This window comes from Taudactylus pleione, unplaced genomic scaffold, assembly GCF_031769625.1.
Source record: "Taudactylus pleione unplaced genomic scaffold, aTauple2 ptg000103l, whole genome shotgun sequence".
NCBI classification, from domain to species: Eukaryota; Metazoa; Chordata; class Amphibia; order Anura; family Myobatrachidae; genus Taudactylus; species Taudactylus pleione.
The window spans coordinates 5,599,419-5,622,347 of NW_028284505.1; the positions used below are offsets into that span (position 1 = coordinate 5,599,419).

Sequence of the window (22,929 nt, forward strand, 5' to 3'; positions counted from 1 at the left end):
GGGCCGGTGAGACAGATGCGGGGGGATGGGTCCTGGTAGGAGCATAGCCAAATCAGAAGGGTGCAGTCACACCCCCCGTCCAAAAAAAAAACAATGGAAAATGTGCAGTGCTGTGCTATGCACCCTCAACATGCCCAGGTAATTAGTACCCACTCCCCCTTCCCCATCCCACACCAGCAACCTTGTTCTGTAGTCACACAGCTTACTTGCCTGAGGTCAAGGATACTCTATACTGTATGGCGGTCTGTACAATGTTCTCTGTATTTTAAGGCGGTCACTCAGATGCTCATTGTGATGAACAGTGGTCACATGGACACTGTCTATATTGCATTGCGCCCCCTAGAATGTTCTCTTTATTGCAGAGTGGGCTCTAAGATGGTGCACACTTTACTAGTGTCAATGAAGCGCACAGGTATAAGTATTTATGCAAACTGTTGTCTTCATTTATACCCTTGTTAGTGTTAGTGGTGCAGAAATAAAACAAGCCGTCTACATAAAGACAGTATGAGATTTATTGCAATTAGGACATTAGCACCAATCGGAGGTTAGGTGAACACTTTGGTCAGTGTGTTATAGACAATCTTTAGATCTTCAACATGTTACGTCATTTTTTGTTGTTTTATAATTTAAAAAAATACAATTTAATAGACGACACTTCTGTGCCTGGTGCCATATCACACTTTCATTAAAATAGAAGGGAGACAGTGATCGGGGGGATACAGAAACCTGACTTCTAACAGTTGGTCTTCAAATGCTCCAACAAATCCATCACCTTTGTGGTGTTAATCAGATCCGGATGCTGTCAATGAAGAATGGATAAGAATTAATTCAAATAAAAATGTGGAAATAGTGACAAGTTATCTCCACTGATGTGGAAGCTCTCGCTATCAGATACCTATCACAGGGGGATGGGAGCACTACAGCTGCTGTGGAACTACACATCCCAGCATTCCCTGCCACAGTTTTGACATTAGGGCATGCTTAAACTATATCAGAGCATGCTGGGATGTGTAGTTCCACAGCAGCTGGGACGCCACAGGTTGCCGACCTATGTGATAGAATGTAATAAATGACAGCTACAGTCTGGCTGGTTGCTATGGGCAACACCTTAACTTGTTCTCGTTAGAAGGCTTGATGGATCCTCCCCTAAATATTAACTTAATTATACTATGGATGTTATAAAGTAGCGTCTCACAAGTGAAATAATTACTGCAATCCAAGAACCAATACTCCACCTGTGCTCCAGGACGGGTACATGGAAGACACACACCTGGTGCTCCCTGAGGACCATTCACAAACTCCATTCTAAGGGATTTCTCTCTGACTGAGACAAACTCTTCACCTGATCTAGGGTTAAAGCTGGACAAATCCCCCAGGGGGCCACACAATTATCCAGTGGAGTCCGTGGAGAGGCAACGTTTACATGGCAGTATGAGATTATCCCGACGAGTTGGCAAATTGTCGGCTCCAACCCTACTTTGCAATTAATCCAATATAAAAATTTCCCACATTTGTATTGGCATAAACCATACCGAGGAGGGAGGACCAAATTGTATATCCAGGGGCAATGCGAACTGGCTGTGGATTATATTATATAAAGCATTTTCAGCTGCTCGCCTGTCCCAGATACCAAGAGACACATTTCATACTTGGTGGCAAATTTATGCAAATGTTCCGTTATATCACTATATGTGTAAATGTTAAGTCGTATAACACATCTCTGTGTGTTTGTCATTTGAAACTCCAATCCTAAAATCTGCTAAAACACAGCGTAACCCTTCTCTCTCCCTATACTGAAGAGGGTATTCCCCCACCTACATAAATGGTTGAGTACCTTACAGGGGCGGATAAAGAGAAGGGGCCCATATGCACGTCTATCTCTCTCCGGCACTTGCGTCGAGTAGACTGTGGCGCTGTGATCGCGCTGCTGCACATGAAACGAACTCTGGGAAAATGGTTCCAGCGCCAATTTTTTTTTGTCATTTCTGCAGTGCCGACGGACAGGCAATATTGTCTATGGGTGCAGGACGTGGGCCCTCCTTAGACCCAGGGGCCCCTGTGCACTGCACACCCATCACCTATTATAGATAGGTCAATGGTTCCACATGAAAAACTTCTGAAGCAGAGTATATGGCATGTCGGCACGGAATACAATGCAGTTATTCACCCATATGCAGAGTTCTACGCATCACTGCAGCCGTACCGCACCTACCTGTATGCTTGGTTTCCTAGCAGTCATCAGGGCGCACTTACACCAGCTCTATCACTGGTGCAACTCTGTATAACCCATAATTCCGCTGACACACCCTCCCTGAAACTTGTCTATGTGCGACACCCCATTACCACCCAGTGATGCCTCTTCAGCCGCAGGTGCGTATGACTTCCGTATCGACCTTTGTCGTGTACAATCCGCTCCAGAGCTTGCACACAATACTTCAACAAGACCAACTTGCTACCATTACAAAACCACAGAGTAAAGGCAATGGGAGTGACGCTCTGCAATACTCACCACACAGCGCAAGGCTTGGTCCAAATCTTCTATGATGTCCTCCGTGTCCTCTAACCCAATGGAAAGGCGGATGAGGGTGTCACTGATGTTCAGGAGCACTCGGTCCTCTTCTGGCACCGAGGCGTGAGTCATAATCGCTCTACACAAGAAATAAACCCCAGGCAGTCTATTACATAGCTCATCAATTCTCTGCAAGGGTATGTTCCAGGTCCTGGCCCTCATATCCTCTAACCACACGCCTGTTCCTACAATTACTAATACGATTACTGCAGCATCACAGGCCACAACCATTAACTGATGGCAGAGGAAAAGGGATTGTAGATCCTGATAGCTTGTATACAACTACATTAATATCTAGTATGCCTAGGTGGCCTGTGGTCCTGCTGTAAATGTTAATGAGCCATGTATTAAAGAGCAAGCTGATTGAAGCATCTTGCAATATTTGCAAATATATATATATTTTGACACCATGACAAAGGCTTTATATGGACTATACAGCAACGGGCAAGAAAATACCGTTTACTGTGTTATTTAATGCACAGATCCCTCTACAAATTCACCTGCACAGACTGAAACCACAGCTTCCAAGATGGTAATTATGGGGGAGATGTATCAAAGCGTGGAGAGATAAAGTACCAACCAATCAGCTCCTAGCTGTCAGATTACAGGCTGTGTTTGAAAAATGACAGAGGGTGACTGGTTGGCACTTTCTCACCATTTTCTCTCTCTCTCCAAGCTTTGATACATCGCCCCCTATGTCATTTACTCCTGCCCAGCACATCTATAACCTCTCTGCATTCCTAGTAGTTCTCAAGTAAAAAAATTTAAATGTTCCTTTAAAACTCCATGTATGGTGCCAAACAGATTTATCTCTGTATAAAATGCCCATTTATCAAATCGCGGCCAAACCTAACAAGGACCGTAATTAGGAGTTCTCGTAAAGTGGATTGTGATGTTCCTCATATACCAAGAACAGATAATTGTATAATAATAGGAATACTCTGCCCTGATTATCTGGATTTGCAAAAGGGTGATTTTTACTTAAGTGAGGTCGGCAGCACGCACTCAGGCGACTGATTAAATTATCTGATTAACTAGATCTTTTTCCCCACATTGAAGAGGAACGGAATGGTTAGTGTACCTCTCCAACACATCAAAGCATTTTTTTCATTAACCCTTTCCTCTTTGTACCATATCTAGAGGTCACACAAAACGATACCCATACATTCTGCACCAAACCACGTGCAATTCACACACAATACATTTTGCCCCCAAAACCTCCAAAGGCCCTAATAGGACGGAAACTCCCTATGCGCCAATCTGTCCCTTGCTACCTTGTGTACCGATGCTTGCTGATACATGGGGCTTATTTATCACTATAATGAAGGAAACATTGATGCAACTTTATAGAGGCCTATTGTAATCAGGGGCGCGCAATCCACACAGTACAAGATTATTTTATTTTATTATTACATTATGGCCCGTATTCAATTAGAAGCGAAAAATCCGTTGCCTGACTTTGCCATCATCGCTGGTTTTGGGAGCGAAAAAGTATCGTGCGCGTTCCCGCTTATCCCTGTATTAAATTCCAAATCGGCGAAAACGGGACCCAAAAAGTTCTGTCAGTTTTGGGGAAATCAGCCTGACACCCCCCAAAAGATGCACTGACATGGAGGATACCCCCGAATAGCCCCGAATAGCCCTGCCTGAGGTATTTGGCCACTTGAAATGGTCTCAATAGGTGCTATTTTGCATGTTTTAAAAAGTGATGAAGAATAGCATTTTGGGGGGAGGTTTAGAGGAAATAACTAGTCCCATCAAATTTGGGGTACATGAAAATGGGTACTAGCATAATTTAAAGTTGCTAATGTGACGTTTTAAAAAATGTGAAAAATCCACCTGCAATCATAAAAACACCTGGGGCATACTTGGGGACCCCCTGGAGTCTATTTCTCTAATTTTCAACTCTGTCCCCCCCACTTTAGTTTTTTTTTTCGCCCCCAAAATGAAAGTACTTTTTTGGGGTGTTCTTAATTATTTTTTAATTTTTTTTTACACAGTTTACCTTTGGGGGGGCTGTCCAAAGGGTGCTGGGTGGTTTTCCTACGTTTGCACCCCAAAACCCCAATTCTGCGCTTTTTTCCGCCTGCTATTCATAGGCAAAACTTTTTCGCCAGGTCCATTGCATTGCCTTTCTGCGTAGGCGAAAAGCATTTGGAATTGAATAAAGGGGATAAGTTTAAACCGGCGAAAATTACGTCATCAGCAAAAAAGTATCGCCGAAACAGACTTTTCGCTTCTAATTGAATACGGCCCTATATTGAGAAAGGATCCTGCTAACTTCATGTCTGTTATATTTGTTTATCTCAAATACACACCAAGTAGGCGCCTATGGAGTGATATTTTAAATTTACTCAGATATCAAATCAAATGATCAATAATAAATTCATGGTGAGATGTACTAAGCCGTGGACAGAGATAAAGTATTAACCAATCAGTGGACAGAGCTAAATGACCAACCAATCAGCTTCGAACTGTCATTTTTCAAATGCAGACTGTAACAAGGCAGTTAGGAGCTGATATGTTGGTGCTTTATCTCTCTCCACGACTTAGTGCATCTCCCCCACAGTCTGTTATACGCTTATCTGAGATCTTTGTTAGTTTTCTAGTTGTCCTTCCAAATGGAAAATTCTTCTGGATAGATTCCATAAAGATAAAAGTCAACTTCGCTCATCTCCAATGTCTTTTCCACGTGGATGATTTCTTTTAAAATTGAGCCAGAAGGATGAAGGGCAGCTTTGATCGTTTGGATCCAAAACATACACCAGATGCAGCCAAAGAAATGGCCAAATGCCTCTCATAGTGTAGTATATTAGCAAAATATTTATTGGTAAAAGATGTCTATTTTTCTTCATATAAAATATGCTACAGTACATAATGAATCTTTCTGAATGCAGCAGGACCCCACTTTGGGAAGATGCTATCAGCCTCCTGTCTTACCCCACTACCGGGTGTGACCTCATGACAGAACTGACACCTATGCGCAGATCTAATTAGCAATATCACCCTGCGCGTTTCGCCTAACACAACTTCATCAGGGGTATCTAATAGCAGCTGGAGAAATATCCTATTGATATAGAATATGTGTTTGCTTTCCTTTGTAAGTGTATGTTGAGGCTTTCATTTGTAGGTGTGTATTTTGATGCTTTCCTTTGTAGGTGTGTATGTTGATGCTTTCCTTTGTAGGTGTACAGCTTGATGCTATCCTTTGTAGGTGTGTATGTTGATGCTTTCCTTTGTAGGTGTGCAGGTTGATACTTTCCTTTGTAGGTGTGCAGGTTGATACTTTCCTTTGTAGGTGTGTATGTTGATGCTTTCCTTTGTAGGTGTGTATGTTAATGCTTTCCTTTGTAGGTGTGCAGCTTGATGCTTTCCTTTGTAGGTGTGCAGCTTGATGCTATCCTTTGCAGGTGTGTATGTTGATGCTTTCCTTTGCAGGTGTGTATGTTGATGCTTTCCTTTGCAGGTGTGTATGTTGATGCTTTCCTTTGCAGGTGTGTATGTTGATGCTTTCCTTTGCAGGTGTGTATGTTGATGCTTTCCTTTGCAGGTGTGTATGTTGATGCTTTCCTTTGTAGGTGTGCAGGTTGATACTTTCCTTTGTAGGTGTGCAGGTTGATACTTTCCTTTGTAGGTGTGTATGTTGATGCTTTCCTTTGTAGGTGTGTATGTTAATGCTTTCCTTTGTAGGTGTGCATGTTGATGCTTTCCTTTGTAGGTGTGTATGTTGATGATTTCCTTTGTAGGTGTGTATGTTGATGATTTCCTTTGTAGGTGTGTATGTTGATTCAGTGGAGTTGTACTCAAACCCCTCTGTGAGCAAATTACTATCCAGATGAAGAATATTCCATTTGGAAGGACAGCTATGAAAACCAAGATCTGAGATAAGCATTACACATAAGACTACGCCTTTTATTTTTTTTATATATGAATATATTTAAAATATCACTAGATAGGCGCCCTCTTGGTGTGTGTGTGTAATATATATACTGAAAAATCAAACTCAAACACACACACACACAAATATACTTACGGATGCTCAGCCAAACTTTCATATCCGCCAAGGCTTTCAGCAAGTGTGAGAACCTGTGGAAATTAAAATCAGATTTAAAAATATATAAAAATTTTAACTCAGTGAGAACTCAGAGCAGGTGTGGGCTTAATAATTAACGGTTAACAAGCAAACACCAAAACAATATTGATGATTTTAATGTATGGGACAGGGTGCACTATGCCGTAAAATGCAATCAAACCTCCAAAAATGCAGTTTTGAGGCTTGGCTGAATGCACCAGTAAATAGTCACTTTCCAGAGCTTGGCCCCAGTAGGCACCGCAAAGGACAGCACTTATCGGGAGAGATGTCCATTGCTTACATCATCATGCATACAGCGTTACTTTAAGTCGGCATGCATGCGATGATCAGCGGGATCTAAAATGCGATTCTTGATGCACCCCATCCTTGTACCCAAAATGCAGGAATTGTGAAAATGGAGCAAGGAGTGTCTGATTATATGAAATAAAAGGCTACCACCAGAGAAGACCTAGGTTTGCTCCTAAGACCTAGGTTTGCTCCTATATAGAGGACCTGACCTCCAGCATTACAATCCTAGGCAGAGACAGGCACACTGATAGCAGCTGAAGGATCCACCCCAGGACGGGCTGTCCGTCACCCGACAGTTCTCAATCCAGCTGTGCGATACATGCCGAAATCTACAACCGTTACGTAGCCATCCCTTCAACTCACTGGGATTTACCTTCAGGCTCTTCAGGAAGATTTTGGCATGTTCCAAATCACCTTTAATGTAGAATGTTACCATTCCAGGCACTCCAGTGCATTGCCGCTTGGTGAGCTCATATTGTGGGTGAGACGGCAGACCTGAAACAAAGTATCAACTGGGTTCAGTGTCATTGTATCTACGGTTCTCAGACTCTCAGGAATACTGACTACAGCTTCAGGAGCGCCATGTCCCCGCCCATAAGAGAGTTCAGCATAAACGCCACAATAGGAAAAACAAAAAGTCTAAATACAGGACTTTGATCTGTGTAGTAATTAACAAAATCAGTTTAACTTTGTATTATGGTGCCACAACACATTAAGAAAAAAAAATAACTAATGTCTAGAATGGATGAACTATAAGTAAATTATATACAGATGTGTCCTCATACATTTAGCTGGTAGCGCCGAGCATCTTTTGTGCAACTTTTTACCTTTGAATGCATCTTATTCGCACAGCGAATAGCTAGAAACAAGCGGCATCTGCTGATTAAAATGATATGCGGCATGCCTATGTTCTGTGAGCAACTGCATGCGAAATGCTACATTACAGTGTTACAGCCGCTGACACTGTAATGTAGCAGCGTTACAGTGTCAGCAGCTGTAACACTAACGTAGTATGCAGATACACCCGCAGACGCACACAGAACATAGGCATGCCGCATATCATTTTAATCAGCAGAAGCTGCTTGTGATGTCTATTCGCATCGCTGTGTAAATAAGATGCAGATGAAGGTAAAATGTCACACAAAAGACACTCGGCGCTACCAAGTCACACAGAGCTCCCGTGTTGTGTAGTGCACGGTGGATAGATGCATGTGGACACATCTGTATGCTCTATGGCTTACCCTTCTGGATTTTAAAGTTACACTCACTATACAGTCCCTCTATCACAATTAAAAAGACACCTAGGCTCTCCTAAAGCTTCCGCTGTCTTCCAGGTGAAATTGTGCATTAGTCAAGCAGCGGTTCACAAAGAATCATGGAAATTGGCCGACAGTGTTGCCGACACTAAACCATGGCGTTTGCCCATTGCAGAAAAATTCCGAGAGCCAGTGCAGCTCCAGAAAACAGAGGTCTCTGTGTCCCCCACGAGGATGCGCTACTATCCCTCCCCTATTACAGATGTCCAAGTCTCACCTGGGAAGATGACTTTGTCAACACGAGGATCTTTCTCCAGAAACATGGCTACCGCCAGTGCGTTGTGGAAATGCTGCTTCATGCGGAGGGGTAAAGTCTTCAGCCCCCGATTGCAGAGGTAGCAATCAAACGGGGATGGAATGGCGCCCAGAGCTGGAATACAAACAGATCTCTTTAAGGGTCATTTTATGAATGTCAAGAACTGTGGACACACAATGCGCCTGTACGGTCTGGCACGGATGCACCAACTTGTTTGCCAAGTGCATTACCCAGGGGCCACTTCAGGGGCATTAGAAACCTCTGTAAAATCTACACGTGTCTTAAAACTTAGGATCTCATTCAGAGTCTCTCGCAAGATGCGATCGCTCACTTGCAAAAAGGGGCCGGGTATGCAAATCAAGCGATCGCTCTTTGCGCTGTGAGGACGCCCTCTATGTCTTAGTGAGCGACGGCAGTTAAAGTACGCTGGACTATAAAACCTCCCAGCTGTCACTCGCAGCACAAGTCCTCTCCGGGAAGAGTCTGATTAATCGTGAACATCGAGGGCCATCAGAGCTGTTCGCAGCGCTTGGGGTTGACCTAACCTACCCCAAGCACTGCGAGCAGTTCAGGCTAAAAAAAAACAAGTCAGTCACATGTGCAATGACGCTACTTTGCTAATTATGCACACCCATTAAACGCCGTTCTGACGGTCAGACACGCCTGCGTTCGCACAACCACTTCCCCGTTTACAAGCACCTTCCCCTGTTACCACCCACAAACGGCGCTATCTGTCACTCAAAGCAGCGACCTGAAAGTGGCTTGTGAGCTACCAAAATCAGATCGCAACGAATGACTTGCGCACGCGCACTGTGAATTATACGCATGAGCAGATGTGTGATTATCGCTCCCAGCGAGAGAGCGTGGCCTAGCGAGAGACTCTGAATGAGGTCCTTAGTGAGTTGGAGATAGATCTCAAAAGTTCCACCTGCCTCTTAAAATACAGCTTTAGTCATCATCGTTATGTCTTAAATTAACGAGTGAAGTAACATCAGTGCTGTTTTTTTGATTACATTGGTTGAAGTGCAAAATAATTAACAAAAATAAATAAAATAAGTGTTGCATTATAAATAGGGGGTGAGTAATGATCTCTGGGACCTAAGCAGGGGCAGAGAATGATGTATGTATTTTTGCAATGAGGCCTTTTTAGAAAACAGGGAATACCCCCATAGTATGCCCACTGCACCTCTCAACTAGGAAGGTTCTTAAATCTCCCGACTCCTTCCATCAGCTGATGTGAGCCTTGCTGGGGGTCACATGACTGTCGCACACTGCCTGGTGTCACATGACTGTTGCACACTGCCTGGTGTCACATGACTGTGGTTCTAGACTTTTATCAAGGACCATTGTTAAATCAATATTCCATCAAGTCTCTTTTGTACAACGAGAGTTAATTTTTTTTTTTATGCTATTCAGAGCAGGAGGGTTTATAATATACTAGAGTTATTGTATTACTGTCTGGATCTGTAAATCTGTTCTGTCAAATACAAAAAAGGGCTGAAATACAAGCTATAGATCCAGCAGTGGGTTCCTGTGCAGAAACATCACATACACATATCCCCCATTCACTTATCCTAGCCAACGAATGACAAGACTGCTTTCCCCATATAATAGTCCTCCAAAGACACAGCACATTAACATACAGGCATCTGAAACCAATGCAAAGCCACCACATTATTAGGGGGGCTTCATTAGCATTTATCCCCATGACGCCAAATGTACTTAACCCAAATGAATGTAACCCCTATAGGATAATGGGTGCATCGCATTACTGATGCCGAATTCCAGAACGCTAATAATGAATGTGCTCTACTCATATAATATTAGTGATATGAGACCCCCTCACCCCCAATACTAAGCAATGCGCTAACAAACCAAGCTGGGGTATGGTGGTTCTGGGCTCTTGCACCTCTTGATCTATTCTCTGCAGTATAGCTCAGTAATAATAAGCAGTGTCTCTAATCAACGCAAGAACCACTATTTACATAGGGAACTATTTTCCATTCTTCCGTGTTGGTTCTAGAAGAAAGTCGCACTGCGTGTATCAGACCTGCATACTATACAGTGCAAAGGTCTATGCAGAGATTAGGTCCTGTCCAGTTCACAGTTGAGTTTCTATTTAAAAGGGTTTTTCCGGAATTGGACAACTCTGCTTAAATGAACACGTCCAGCCACCTCAATAGTGCCCACCCTGCCCTTCCAGAACCTGCTTAATGAATATTTACAGCTGAATAATTTTAATACACATAGCCGTACCACTTTCTGCACAGAGAACCTCACTGCTGTACATATCAGCCTTTAGTAATAGGAGTGGGAACAAGTGGGATTATAAACTTGGATTATTCAGACGTCAGTGACACAGCGCCACCTCTAGGTTATTCTGCGGAGGTACAATTAAGACTTACTCAACTGGCTCTATCGAGCTAACTATAATCTACCACTCAGACATGACTACGATCCTCTTATAATCAGCAATAAACGTAGGAAAGAACCTACTGGATTTTAATATACCTATAGGATCGGTATATTGCGGGGAGGAGCTAGTATGACCGCTATTTACAGCGTAACTCACCATTCTGAAGAAATTTCAGCCTCTCGTGCAGTTGGTCACAGTTGACGGAAACCAGACCCATGACCACATCGCTGTGACCTGAGACACGCAGAAAGTAATAGGTTATTTCATGTCAGTGATCCCAACATATTAATTTATCCCAATCAATGTCTGCTTCCACAATATCTATGGGATTCAGTCTCAGGCACAAAGTTTAAGCAGTAAAGGCATTCACTTCCAGTGCGTTAACTCTCATCTGCTTAAGATCCCCACCCATCTCCCACAGAGCGAAGGCAGCCATTTTGTGGTCTGAACCATTATTTCTGATCATGCAGCTTCAAGTACCAATTTTCATAATCAGAAATAATGGTTTCAATCAACTAAATGGCCGTACTTGAAGCTGCATGCTCACAGACAGCCCACAAATATGGCTGCCTCCACCCTGTAGGTTACTAATACACTGAGAAAATGAGGGAAGGCAGACTGAAAGTTCAGGTCTCATATCTGCTTGAGAATGCCGAAGAGAAGAAGCTTCCACGAGTAAAACTAGCCACACACAAAAAAACCCACACACACTATTTCAATGATGGCACCCGAAAACCACCCCATTGTGAACGTGCCATTATTGTACCCTTATGCCAATTGGAGCAGGTCTACTTACCGTTCATATACTTGGTTGCTGAATACATACAGATGTCTGCCCCAAGGGATAATGGGCGCTGAAATAAACATGGGACAAGAATATAGGAATGTAAAGATTTATGTTAAAAAAAAAAAGTCTTCAAAATAAATGCTTCAGACATTTCCTTATTTCAAATATTTATACAACATTAAAAGTTTTCTTCATTTCTGTAAATTTCCAAAAGTATTTATATTTTCGCCTAAAGCTGGGTACACGTTATATGGTATATTGGCCAATCTTGCAATCCTCAATGGATCGCAATGACCTTCATATAGGGTGTACCCCAATTGTGTCTTCTCATCTTATGTGCTGCGTATAAGATGGAACAATGTGACATACGTGTCGTCAGGTGGTGGACTGTGGACCTGATTCAGAGCCGCTCGTAAGCGGCCGCTCGTTCGCTATGAGCGATGTTCGCACAACTGCGCATGCGTATGGGTCGTAATGTGCATGCGCAAACCAGTCATTGCGGTCGGAAATCGAGCGCTCGCAAAACAGCGAGGGGCTGCTAATTTGATTGACAGAATGTACCGTTTGTGGGTGGTAACAGGGGAAGGTGCTTGAAAACGGGGGAGTGGAGATCCGAACGCAGGCGTGCCTAACGGTCAAAAGGACGTTTAATGGGAGTGCATAATTAGTCACTTGGTTGTCTTCTAGCCTGAACTGCTCGCAGTGATAACGGTAAGAAAAACCTACCACAAGCACTGCGAGCAGTTCAGATGCCTTTCGATGTACCCGATTAATCAAATAAATACCGGAGATGACGTGTCATGCGAACGGCAAAGGGGCGTCTTTACAAAATAGTGAGCGCATTTTTCGTCCACTCGCTCAGACATAGAGGTGTCAACAAACCGCAATGAGCGAGCGCACAATTTAAATAGCCGGCCCCTTTTTTTGAACGACCATCCGCATATAGCGTCCGGATCTGAATCAGGCCCTGTGTACGAACACGCGATATATCTCTACATTGTATCAGACCATCACAAGATCGCCTTCTCGTTCACATATACATCTCAGCCATTGTCATTTTCTGGGTATAATAAGTGAACTTACTTGGAAATATGCCGACATAAATGTGTTATCAACTGCTAGGATAATATCTTTATGCTTGTGAACGATGTCTGCACACCCCTTAATGTCAATAACCGTCAGCGTGGGGTTTGTTGGGGTTTCAACCCAGACAAGCTATAGAATAAAAAAAAATTATAATCATATAGATATTCAGATAGATAGTAACCTGGCCATAATACAGATGTGTCCACATACATCTATCCTCTGTTTCCTACAAGTCACCTTACACTTAACGTGTGAGCACTGTGTGACTCTGTAGCGCCGAGCGTCTTTTCATGCAACTTTTACCCTTGAAATGAGTCTTATATGCAAAAGCGATGCACATGATTAAATTGATATGTGGCATTTCTATGTTCTGTGTGCGACTGTATCTGCACGCAACATGCTACATGTCAGCGGCTGTGACAATAACGTAGCATTTTGCATGCAGATACATCCGGCTGTGACACTGTAACGTAGCATGTTGCATGCAGATACACCCGGCTGTGACACTGTAACGTAGCATTTTGCATGCAGATACACCCAGCTGTGACACTACCGTAGCATTTTGCATGCAGATACACCCAGCTGTGACACTACCGTAGCATTTTGCATGCAGATACACCCGGCTGTGACACTAACGTAGCATTTTGCATACAGATACACCCGGCTGTGACACTGTAACGTAGCATTTTGCATGCAGATACACCCGGATGTGACACTGTAACGTAGCATTTTGCATGCAGATACACCCGGCTGTGACACTGTAACGTAGCATTTTGCATGCAGATACACCTGGCTGTGACACTGTAACGTAGCATTTTGCATGCAGATACACCCGGCTGTGACACTACCGTAGCATTTTGCATGCAGATACACCCGGCTGTGACACTGTAACGTAGCATTTTGCATGCAGATACATCCGGTTGTGACACTGTAACGTAGCATTTTGCATGCAGATACACCCGGATGTGACACTGTAACGTAGCATTTTGCATACAGATACATCCAGCTGGGACACTGTAATGTAGCATTTTGCATGCAGATACACCCGGCTGTGACACTGTAACGTAGCATTTTGCATGCAGATACATCCAGCTGGGACACTGTAATGTAGCATTTTGCATGCAGATACACCCGGCTGTGACACTGTAATGTAGCATGTTGCATGCAGATACACCCGGCTGTGACACTGTAATGTAGCTTTTTGCATGCAGATACATCCAGCTGTGACACTGTAACGTAGCATTTCGCATGCAGATACATCCGGTTGTGACACTGTAACGTAGCATGTCCCATGCAGATATATATTGAGGCATAATAAGGAACAGCAGGAATACATCATACCCAATCCATTAGTTACTGCTTATCTTTCTGCCAGCCCAAGTGCTGCCCTCCTACATCCCATGAACTTGGGCAATAAATTAGTCCATCTCCGCTGCCTCATAGACAACATCAAAGGCAGCAATACAAGGCAGAACTGTAAGAGGCAATGCCCACTCACAATATCTACAGGGTAGAATGCTTTATTTAGTGCACAGGAGCTGACCATCTATTGAGTCCTGCCATGCCGCAGAAGGTTGGGGACAGCACTTATATGGCTTCTTCACCAATCCCTTATTGCCATTTTCTGCTATCCAGGTGCCAAGACCATTGGAGAAGACCAACAAGTTGCAATCACAGTGGCCAATTCAATTAGGGACAGTGGGCCTGATTCAGAGCCGGACGCTCTGACAGAGCGCTCGCTCTGAATCAGGGCCGTCCTACTTGATTTTTAGAGCAGCCTCCTGGCCGCTTGTATAGCTGTGGGTGACCACCCACAGCTATAGCGAGCGGCCATGATGATGGTTGCGATGGTCAAGACCATTGCGACCATCGGGCTTGCGACGAGACCCTTGTGGTAGGGTCTCATGGCCGCAAGCCCAGGAGAGCTTTTGGCTCTATCAGAGCCAAAAGCACTCCCACTGACATCACTTGTGATGTCAGTGGGGCCGGCCCCAGACAATAGGCGTTCCCATGGGAAAGCCTCCATCTGGGCAGGCATGTCTCTGGCACGCCCACCAAAGGGGGTGTGCTGTCACTCAACATCGACAGCATGCCCCCTTTGGTACGAGACCCGGAGCGACGGAGTGCCCGTCGCTATCCGGATCTCGCGCATGCGCACAACGGAGCCAGCTCCGTCGTACGCATGCGCACTGGGCCATCATCGACCCGCTTGTGAGCGCTCAGCGAGCGGGTCTGAATCAGGCCCTGTGTGCGAGTAATGCGCCTTTGTGATAGGACGCCAGCAACGGCACCCTACATCACCCCAATTTTGACCCTAAAACTTGCATTTTAGTTTGCAGCCCCATAGGAGAATGTATTAAAATGCACAAATGTCAAGGCAATCGTATGTACGGCTAATGCGCGCACATTGCGCCACCTAGCACTAAGCTCTACAAAGACAGGACAGAAGTGCAGGCAGTGGCCTTTTGTGCAGGGAGACGGTTTGCAATTCTGCTCATGCCTTAGGGCCTCATTCAGCAAGGATTGCAACTGCTAAAGCGTACGCAGACGGTTGATTGTTGCGTATTGCACATGCATCGCAGTGAGCATGCGCAAATGCCTCGCTGTGATCAAGTACGCAGACCCATCGCATCGCAGAGTGATTGACAAGAAGCCGTTCACACTTAAGCTGGCCACACACTAGACCAATTTACATCCAACCAGCCAACTTGTTGATTGGTTGGAATGAAAATCTGGTAACGTATGGGAGTAAATGATGATCAGCAATTTGCTCCTAAATGCCAGAAAACAGATGAAAATGGTCATTCAGACAAATTTGTTAAATGTTTGATCTAAACTATTTGTTCATACAACAGTTTTGGTCCATTTTCCGGCATTTGGGAGCAAATTGCTGATCATCATTTGCTTTCATACATTACCAGATTTTCATTCCAACCAATCAACTAGTTGGCTGGTTGGACAGATAATCTTTAGATGTGTGGCCAGCTTTAGACTACCCTGTATAGCAGGATAGTATAGAAGACTCCTTTGTGGGGGAACTCTTATGTATAAATATATGTTAAAACATAAGCTTTAATAATATTATAAACTTAAGAATACACACAAGACATACTCACAAAATAACATGTATATATATATATATATATATATATATATATATATATATACACACACACAGTCAGGTGCATAAATATTGGGACATTGACAGAATTTTCATATTTTGGCCTCTATTCACCACCACAATGGTTTTGAAATGAAACAAACAAGGTGTGCTTTAACTGCAGACTTTCAGATTTAATTTGAGGCTAATTACATCCAAATCAGGTGAACGGTGTAGGAATTACAACGGTTTCTATATGTGCCTCCCACTTTTTAAGGGGCCAAAAGTAATGGGACTATCAACTCAAAAGCTATTTCATGGACAGGTGTGGGCTATTCCCTCGTTATTTCATTATAAATTAAGCAGGTAAAAGGTCTGGAGTTGATTCTAGGTGTGACATCTGCATTTGGAATCAGTTGCTGTCGACTCTCAATATGAGATCCAAAGAGCTGTCACTATCAGTGAAGCAAGCCATCATTAGGCTGAAACATCAAAACAAACCCATCAGAGAGATAGCAAAAACATTAGGTGTGGCCAAATCAACTGTTTGGAACATTCTTAAAAAGAAAGAACGCACCGGAGAGCTCAGCAACACCAAAAGACCCGGAAGACCATGGAAAACAATTGTGGTGGATGACAGAAGAATTATTTCCCTGGTGAAGAAAAACCCCTTCACAACAGTTGGCCAAATCAAGAACACTCTCCAGGAGGTAGGTGTATATGTGTCAAAGTCAACAATCAAGAGAAGACTTCACAAGAGTGAATATAGAGGGTTCACCACAAGATGTAAACCATTGGCGAGCCACAAAAACAGGAAGACCAGAATAGAGTTTGCCAAACAACATCTAAAACACCATTACAGTTCTGGAACAACATCCTATGTACAGATGAGACAAAGATCAACTTGTACCAGAGTATTGGGAAGAGAAGAGTATGGAGAAGGAAAGGAACTGCTCATGATCCAAAACATACCACCTCATCAGTGAAGCATGGTGGTGGTAGTATCATGGCGTGGGCATGTATGGCTGCCAATGGAACTGGTTCCCTTGTATTTATTGATGATGTGACTGCTGACAAAAGCAGCAGAATGAATTCTGAAGTGTTTCGGGCAATATTATATGCTCATATTCAGTCAAATGCTTCAGAACTCATTGGACGGCACTTCACAGTGCAGATGGACAATGACCTGAAGCATATTGCAAAAGCAACCAAAGAGTTTTTTAAGGCTAAAAAGTGGAATGTTATGCAATGGCCAAGTCAATCCGATTTTAGCATGTATTTCACTTGATGAAGACAAAACTGAGGGGAAAATTGCCCCAAGAACAAGCAGGAACTGAAGACATTTGCAGTAGAGGCCTGGCAGAGCATCACCAGGGATGAAACCCAGCGTCTGGTGATGTCTATGCGTTCCAGACTTCAGGCTGTAATTGCCTGCAAAGGATTTGCAACAAAGTATTAAAAAGTGAAAGTTAGATTTAGGATTGTTTAGTTTGTCCCATTACTTTTGGCCCCTTAAAAAGTGGGAGGCACATATAGAAACCATTGTAATTCCTACACTGTTCTGATTTGGATGTAATTACCCTCAAATTAAATCTGAAAGTCTGTAGTTAAAGCACATCTTGTTTGTTTGTTTCATTTCAAAGCCATTGTGGTGGTGAACAGAGGCCAAAATCTGATATTTCTGTCGATGTCCCAATATTTATGCACCTGACTGTATATACGCTCTTCACATGAAAAATTCAAAAATGTAAATAAAAAGGGATATTATTCCCAATCCAAAAAATCAGTTTTACTATAAAGGTTTATAATCAAAAGAATACAATTCCAAATCAAAATGGCTCCTTTCCCATAAGGCTTTGTAAATAACAAGAGAAAATTTGGCGAAATATCTACAACAAAAAAGTTATTATATTAATACATGAAATGGGTCTGCCTGTCAGTGATCTATCAATATTCATTAAATTTACAGGTTAGTCCTGAGACCAGACATATTCCCAAGTACTGGCGTCATCAGGATTTATGACACATAGTAAAATTGGTTAGATGGATAATGTCTCAAATTTGTAACAATAGCTCAGTATGAAATCTTCTATTGACACATCCGTATCTGCTCCTAATCAATGTAGGCAACACGATATTAGTACCTGCGAGTACTTAACTAAAGTGTAAGTACTCACAGGTACTAATATTGTGTTGCCTAATAGGACTCAACTGTTAATAGAACAAGGAGAGCAGGAACCAGGCTAAGAGCTTTAGTAAATGGTCAATACATAGGGCTATTCCCCAACATAATTTTTACTATGTAGTGGTGGCAGGATTGCTGCCGCTACAGGCATGGAGGCAACAGGGAGCCTATAGCGACTGCTGAAACGGACATAGGGGCCTATTCATTAAACCGAAAAATTCTCTGGAGATAATTAGCTTTAGAACTCTCATGGAGTTCTAGCTAATTATAGGTGGAATTCATCATTCCACCTCTCCATAAGTATCTATTCCGGAAAGCTGTCATTTTTGCGATGACAGCTTTTCGGGAAATAGATACATTTCCTGCCTACACTACCTTATCGCATCTGTAAAACCAGCGCATGCGCAGCACTGCCTCACCCCCTTCCCCCCTCCGCTCACCTCCCCACCCCCCCGACTTACCTGTCCGCGCAGCAGCCTCCGGCTCCTTCCTGCTGGTCTGTCATGTGGTTTCCCAGAAGACCACATGACAGATTAGAAAAAAAATATATATTTTTTTTTTTCTTTTTCTAAACTTTCTTGTGCTCTGCTGGGAAACCACATGACAGACCAGCAGGACGGAGCCTGAGGACGAAGCAGAGCGCCGGAGGGACTCGTCGGGGGACCTGCACACGCGGATACAGGTAAGTTTCACCTGCTATTCGTCACCTCACAGTGGCGAATAGTAACTGCATCAAATTCCGAAAATTGATAATTTTCGGAATTTGATGAATACCACAATTTCCACATCCCCATACTAATGTACTAATGTACTAATATACCCATACTAATGTACTAATGTACCAATGTACTAATGTACTAATGTATGGGGAGTGTGGAAATTAACGCAGGGGAACTTAGCAAGGAGATATCTGTGATATCTCCTGTGCTAAGTGGCTACATGAATACCAAAATAACGTTATTTAAGGAAAATGTCCTTAAAAACGTTATTTTAGTATTGATAAATAGGCCCCATAGTCAGTCACTGCCTGCACCCACTAATTACTCAGAGTGTGTGCTGAGAGACTCATAAGGAGTTCATACTGGGCGCTGTGCATACTGGGCGCTGTGTGGGAACTGATTGCAATGCCGCCATCCCCAGCCCCTCATTTTATTTATTGGACCTGGCAATGCTTTTTGCCTTGTCCTTGTCAGAGTGGTGTCTAACGCTGCACACCACTGGTATACGTAGCAATGTCTCCAGGCTGTCATTTACCTTGGTATCTGAGGTGATTGCAGCTTCCAAACACTTTAGGTCTGAGCAGTTCACAAAAGCCACTTTCAGGCCCATTTCTGATGCAATTCTCCTAAAATATCTGTTTGTGCCTGTGTGAGAGAGGAGAACGTACAGTATCGGCTCCTGAATGACGGGCTCCTATGGCGAGCCGCGGCAGTGCGCTTATTATGTCAAATACAAAATTTACATTTGGCTTTCTCATGGGAATTTTTTACTAATTAATGTTCTTATCATTAATCTGCAGGTGTTTCCCTTTCTCCAGTAGCACAAGCTCCAATATTCAGTGAACCCAGGATCTACCTGGGTCGCAGTGTGAGCGATCCGCCATTTTTATCTAAAAGGGATATAATAGTGGCATCTGCAGAGGTTTGTATTGGCACACCAGGGGCATTCATTATTAAATCACATTTTTTTATTCTATTATTTGTTTTTTGTTTTTTTTAAATTGATGATTTTCTGAGATTTTCCCAGCGGGTTTTAAAATGGCAATCTTAATAAAGGCAAAAACGACATTTTGGAGTAGGAAATACACCCAACAACTTGGGTGCTACCTTTAATAAAATTACTGTTTTAAAACCTGTTGGAAAAAAATAGCAGAAAATCAGCGATTTAAAAAAAAAAAAAAAAAAATGCAATCTAATAAATAATGCCCCAGGTCCCTGAAGAGAGACAGTAGTTGTGCAACATGTTTATCTAAAAACTTTAATTTTATGGCAATATGATACATCGCTGAACCCATCTATGTCAGCAGATATCACTAGTCATGGGCTAGATTTACTAAAGTGAGGTTTTTTAGAAGTGGAGATGTTGCCCATAGCAACCAATCAGATTCTACTTATCATCTATCTAGCACCTTCTAGAAGAGAATAACTCAAATCGGATTGGTTGCTATGGGCAACATCTCCACTTCTAAAAACCCGCACATTAGTAAATATAACCCATAAAATTTTAGTGGGCTATTCATGAATATGTAGGGATGTTGATTTTGTTATAAGTTATATATTAGCCACTATATAATATAAATTAAAAAAAATTAAATCTTGATCTTAGGGGAAAAAAAAAAATTCTTAAATACCAATTTATTTCTGAGATGGCAGTAACAGAAGGAGAACAGTTGCAATGTAATAAGTTACTGTATTAGTAAGTATAGGACTGAACAGTCTGCAAGTCTTTAATTAGAATGTTGGAGAACGGAGCCTGAATTTACCTCCATAGACGTCTGTAGTGCAGATGATCTCATCGCCGGCTTTCAGAAGATGGGCGACATTAAGAGTTGCAGCCAAGCCAGATGCATAGGCTAAACCTAGAGAGAGCATAGAGATATATATATATATATATATATATATACACACACACACACACACACACACACACACACACACACACACACACATACGCTATCCTACAAATGACAACATATAAATGATTATGTTATACAATGGTGGGAATTCAATAAGCTTTTGGAACTTTGCAGGCTAATGCTTTACGGGATTTCTGTCAATAAAGCAGCAAATAAAAAAATAAGATAAGGAATTCTGTTCCGTAATGGATGGAAGCCTGCGCAGGTGTACATCGTGCAAGATTCTGAAGCTTCATTGAATCTGCCCCAAATAGGAAAAAAAAAAAAAGACAAATCCAATAAAGAATAGTTTATGCTATACAACATGTCTCCTATGGGTGGCAGTGTTGTACGCAAAGTGCAGCTCTATGGTTAGAGGGACAGAAAAACAAATCCTATATTGCCTGCAGAATATACACATTGCAAATCAGCAGCTGTTTCCATAGTCTGACTTAAATCCCCCATACACGGTGCGATAAAGCAGCCGATCGGTACGATTCGGCTGCTATATTGCAACGTGTATGGCCATGATATCGGACAAAGCACGCTCCTATGGGGTCGTACATCGCACCCCCTGATCTTACTGCAGGATCAGTCGATCAGGGGATGCGATGGGCGATCTCACGCATTACTATGCAGGTAAGGGAGGGGGGAGCCGGTATATCGGGCGGGCGGCCACATGATCGCACCAGGTGTGCAGACCGGCCAAAATATGTTGGACGTTAGATCCCCTATTGCCTCGCACGGTGCCATTGCACCATGTATGGCCGGCTTCAAAGCCGAATAAAACAAATTATATATATATATATATATATATATATATATATGTACAGTAAAATATAATAGACAATAGAGTTAGAAAAGTGTACATTTATTTGGAAATCTATATATGGAAATGAGTTTTCAGGGGTTAATTTTCTGTCCGTAGATCACATGACATGGGCGTCGCTGTTTGATTATATAGTGTAACTATTCGCATTCCAGTAGGTAGCGTAGAATAGGTTTTAGCTTCATTTTGTTCATAGCTTTGTCTTTCTCTTTGTGGTGGTCTACTCCAACCCCCTACTGTATTTTTCCTCATCAGACTTGGGGAGGGGGGAGATGTATCATTAATCGCAAATAAACTGCGATCATCTCCCACTGTAATCGCATGCCCATTGGCATTTTCAATCATTGGTATGTACTATTAACTTAATTGATGGGTCAGAGCTTCCGGGGGGGCCAGGGGGTTAAATGTATGGCGAGGAGATTTCTGCATAAAGAAACCCATAGCCAATGTCTTCTATTGATGGCGTTGGCATCTGGGCACAAGCTCCAGAACGTTGCGCCTCCTGGAACATGCTGCATGCGGGCACATTGCAGCCTCATAGAATCCTAACTGAGAAAGAGGGTTCTGGATAGACTACGGGTGTGCATGGCACATAATTGCCAATTTAGGGCATAATCACTCAATGCCAAGAGCATACTTGCCTACACTCCCAGGAGACTCACTAATGTTGTGTGACCCTGACCCCTTTAGTGTAGCACCGCCATGGGGTTTCCGATACGCACGCACCGCAAAGGTCACCCCACCGTAATTACAGCACTTCTCCTGATCTCAGTCCGCTACCATTAAACACTTACCCAACACCCATCTGCAAATCGAGGCCGATGCTTTTTGTGGGCAGCACGGATATTTACAGATGCTCAAACTAAAAATACTGAAATTCATTTTAGCTCCACCCCATGGTGTATTTTATACTAGGCTGTTAATGCAAATTCCAAACGGAAAGTGTAGTTACAGATCGCCGCTCGCTTTAAAAAAAAAAGACATGTTAAAAAATAAATAAATAAAATGGATACATTGTGCATGAAAACACAAACTAGAAAATAAAATATATTATGTATCAATTTAAGCTTGAAAATGTACAAACTGGCTGGCCTTGCTCAAAATTACAGAAGTTATTGTGACCTACACTGAAACACCTCTACTCCTAATCCCCCCAACAATTCACTAGGAACATCGCTGATCGCTAGTAAGCCAATCGGCTGGAACCACTATACACAGCACAAAATCCCTATCCCACAACGCGTCTGATTCAGAGGTACACACAGTCGTTGCCGCAAAGCAAGCGGCCGATGTTTTCAGTCTGAGTCGCACTGCGGATGCGTTCCTAATGGTAACCGTCGGGAGACGGAGAACGAATTGAAAGAGGGGCAATTTCAATGGGTGTTTCTGT

At 42.9% G+C, this 22,929-nt stretch overlaps 1 protein-coding gene across 1 annotated transcript in view; it reads right to left on the reverse strand.

The window, feature by feature from the left end:
- Positions 1-494: 494 nt before the first annotated feature.
- The window catches only part of CTH (cystathionine gamma-lyase), a 28,181-nt gene continuing 5,746 nt past the window's right edge, over positions 495-22,929 (reverse strand). The window contains exons 3-12 of the mRNA XM_088470779.1: positions 20,579-20,674; positions 19,351-19,460; positions 12,809-12,940; positions 11,735-11,792; positions 11,095-11,172; positions 8,484-8,636; positions 7,324-7,445; positions 6,603-6,655; positions 2,510-2,648; positions 495-799 (exon numbers count right to left, since the gene is read on the reverse strand). Of these exons, the coding sequence (XP_088326905.1) occupies positions 734-799; positions 2,510-2,648; positions 6,603-6,655; positions 7,324-7,445; positions 8,484-8,636; positions 11,095-11,172; positions 11,735-11,792; positions 12,809-12,940; positions 19,351-19,460; positions 20,579-20,674 (1,007 nt within the window). The 3' untranslated portion in view covers positions 495-733. The remainder of the gene's footprint in view (positions 800-2,509; positions 2,649-6,602; positions 6,656-7,323; positions 7,446-8,483; positions 8,637-11,094; positions 11,173-11,734; positions 11,793-12,808; positions 12,941-19,350; positions 19,461-20,578; positions 20,675-22,929) is intronic.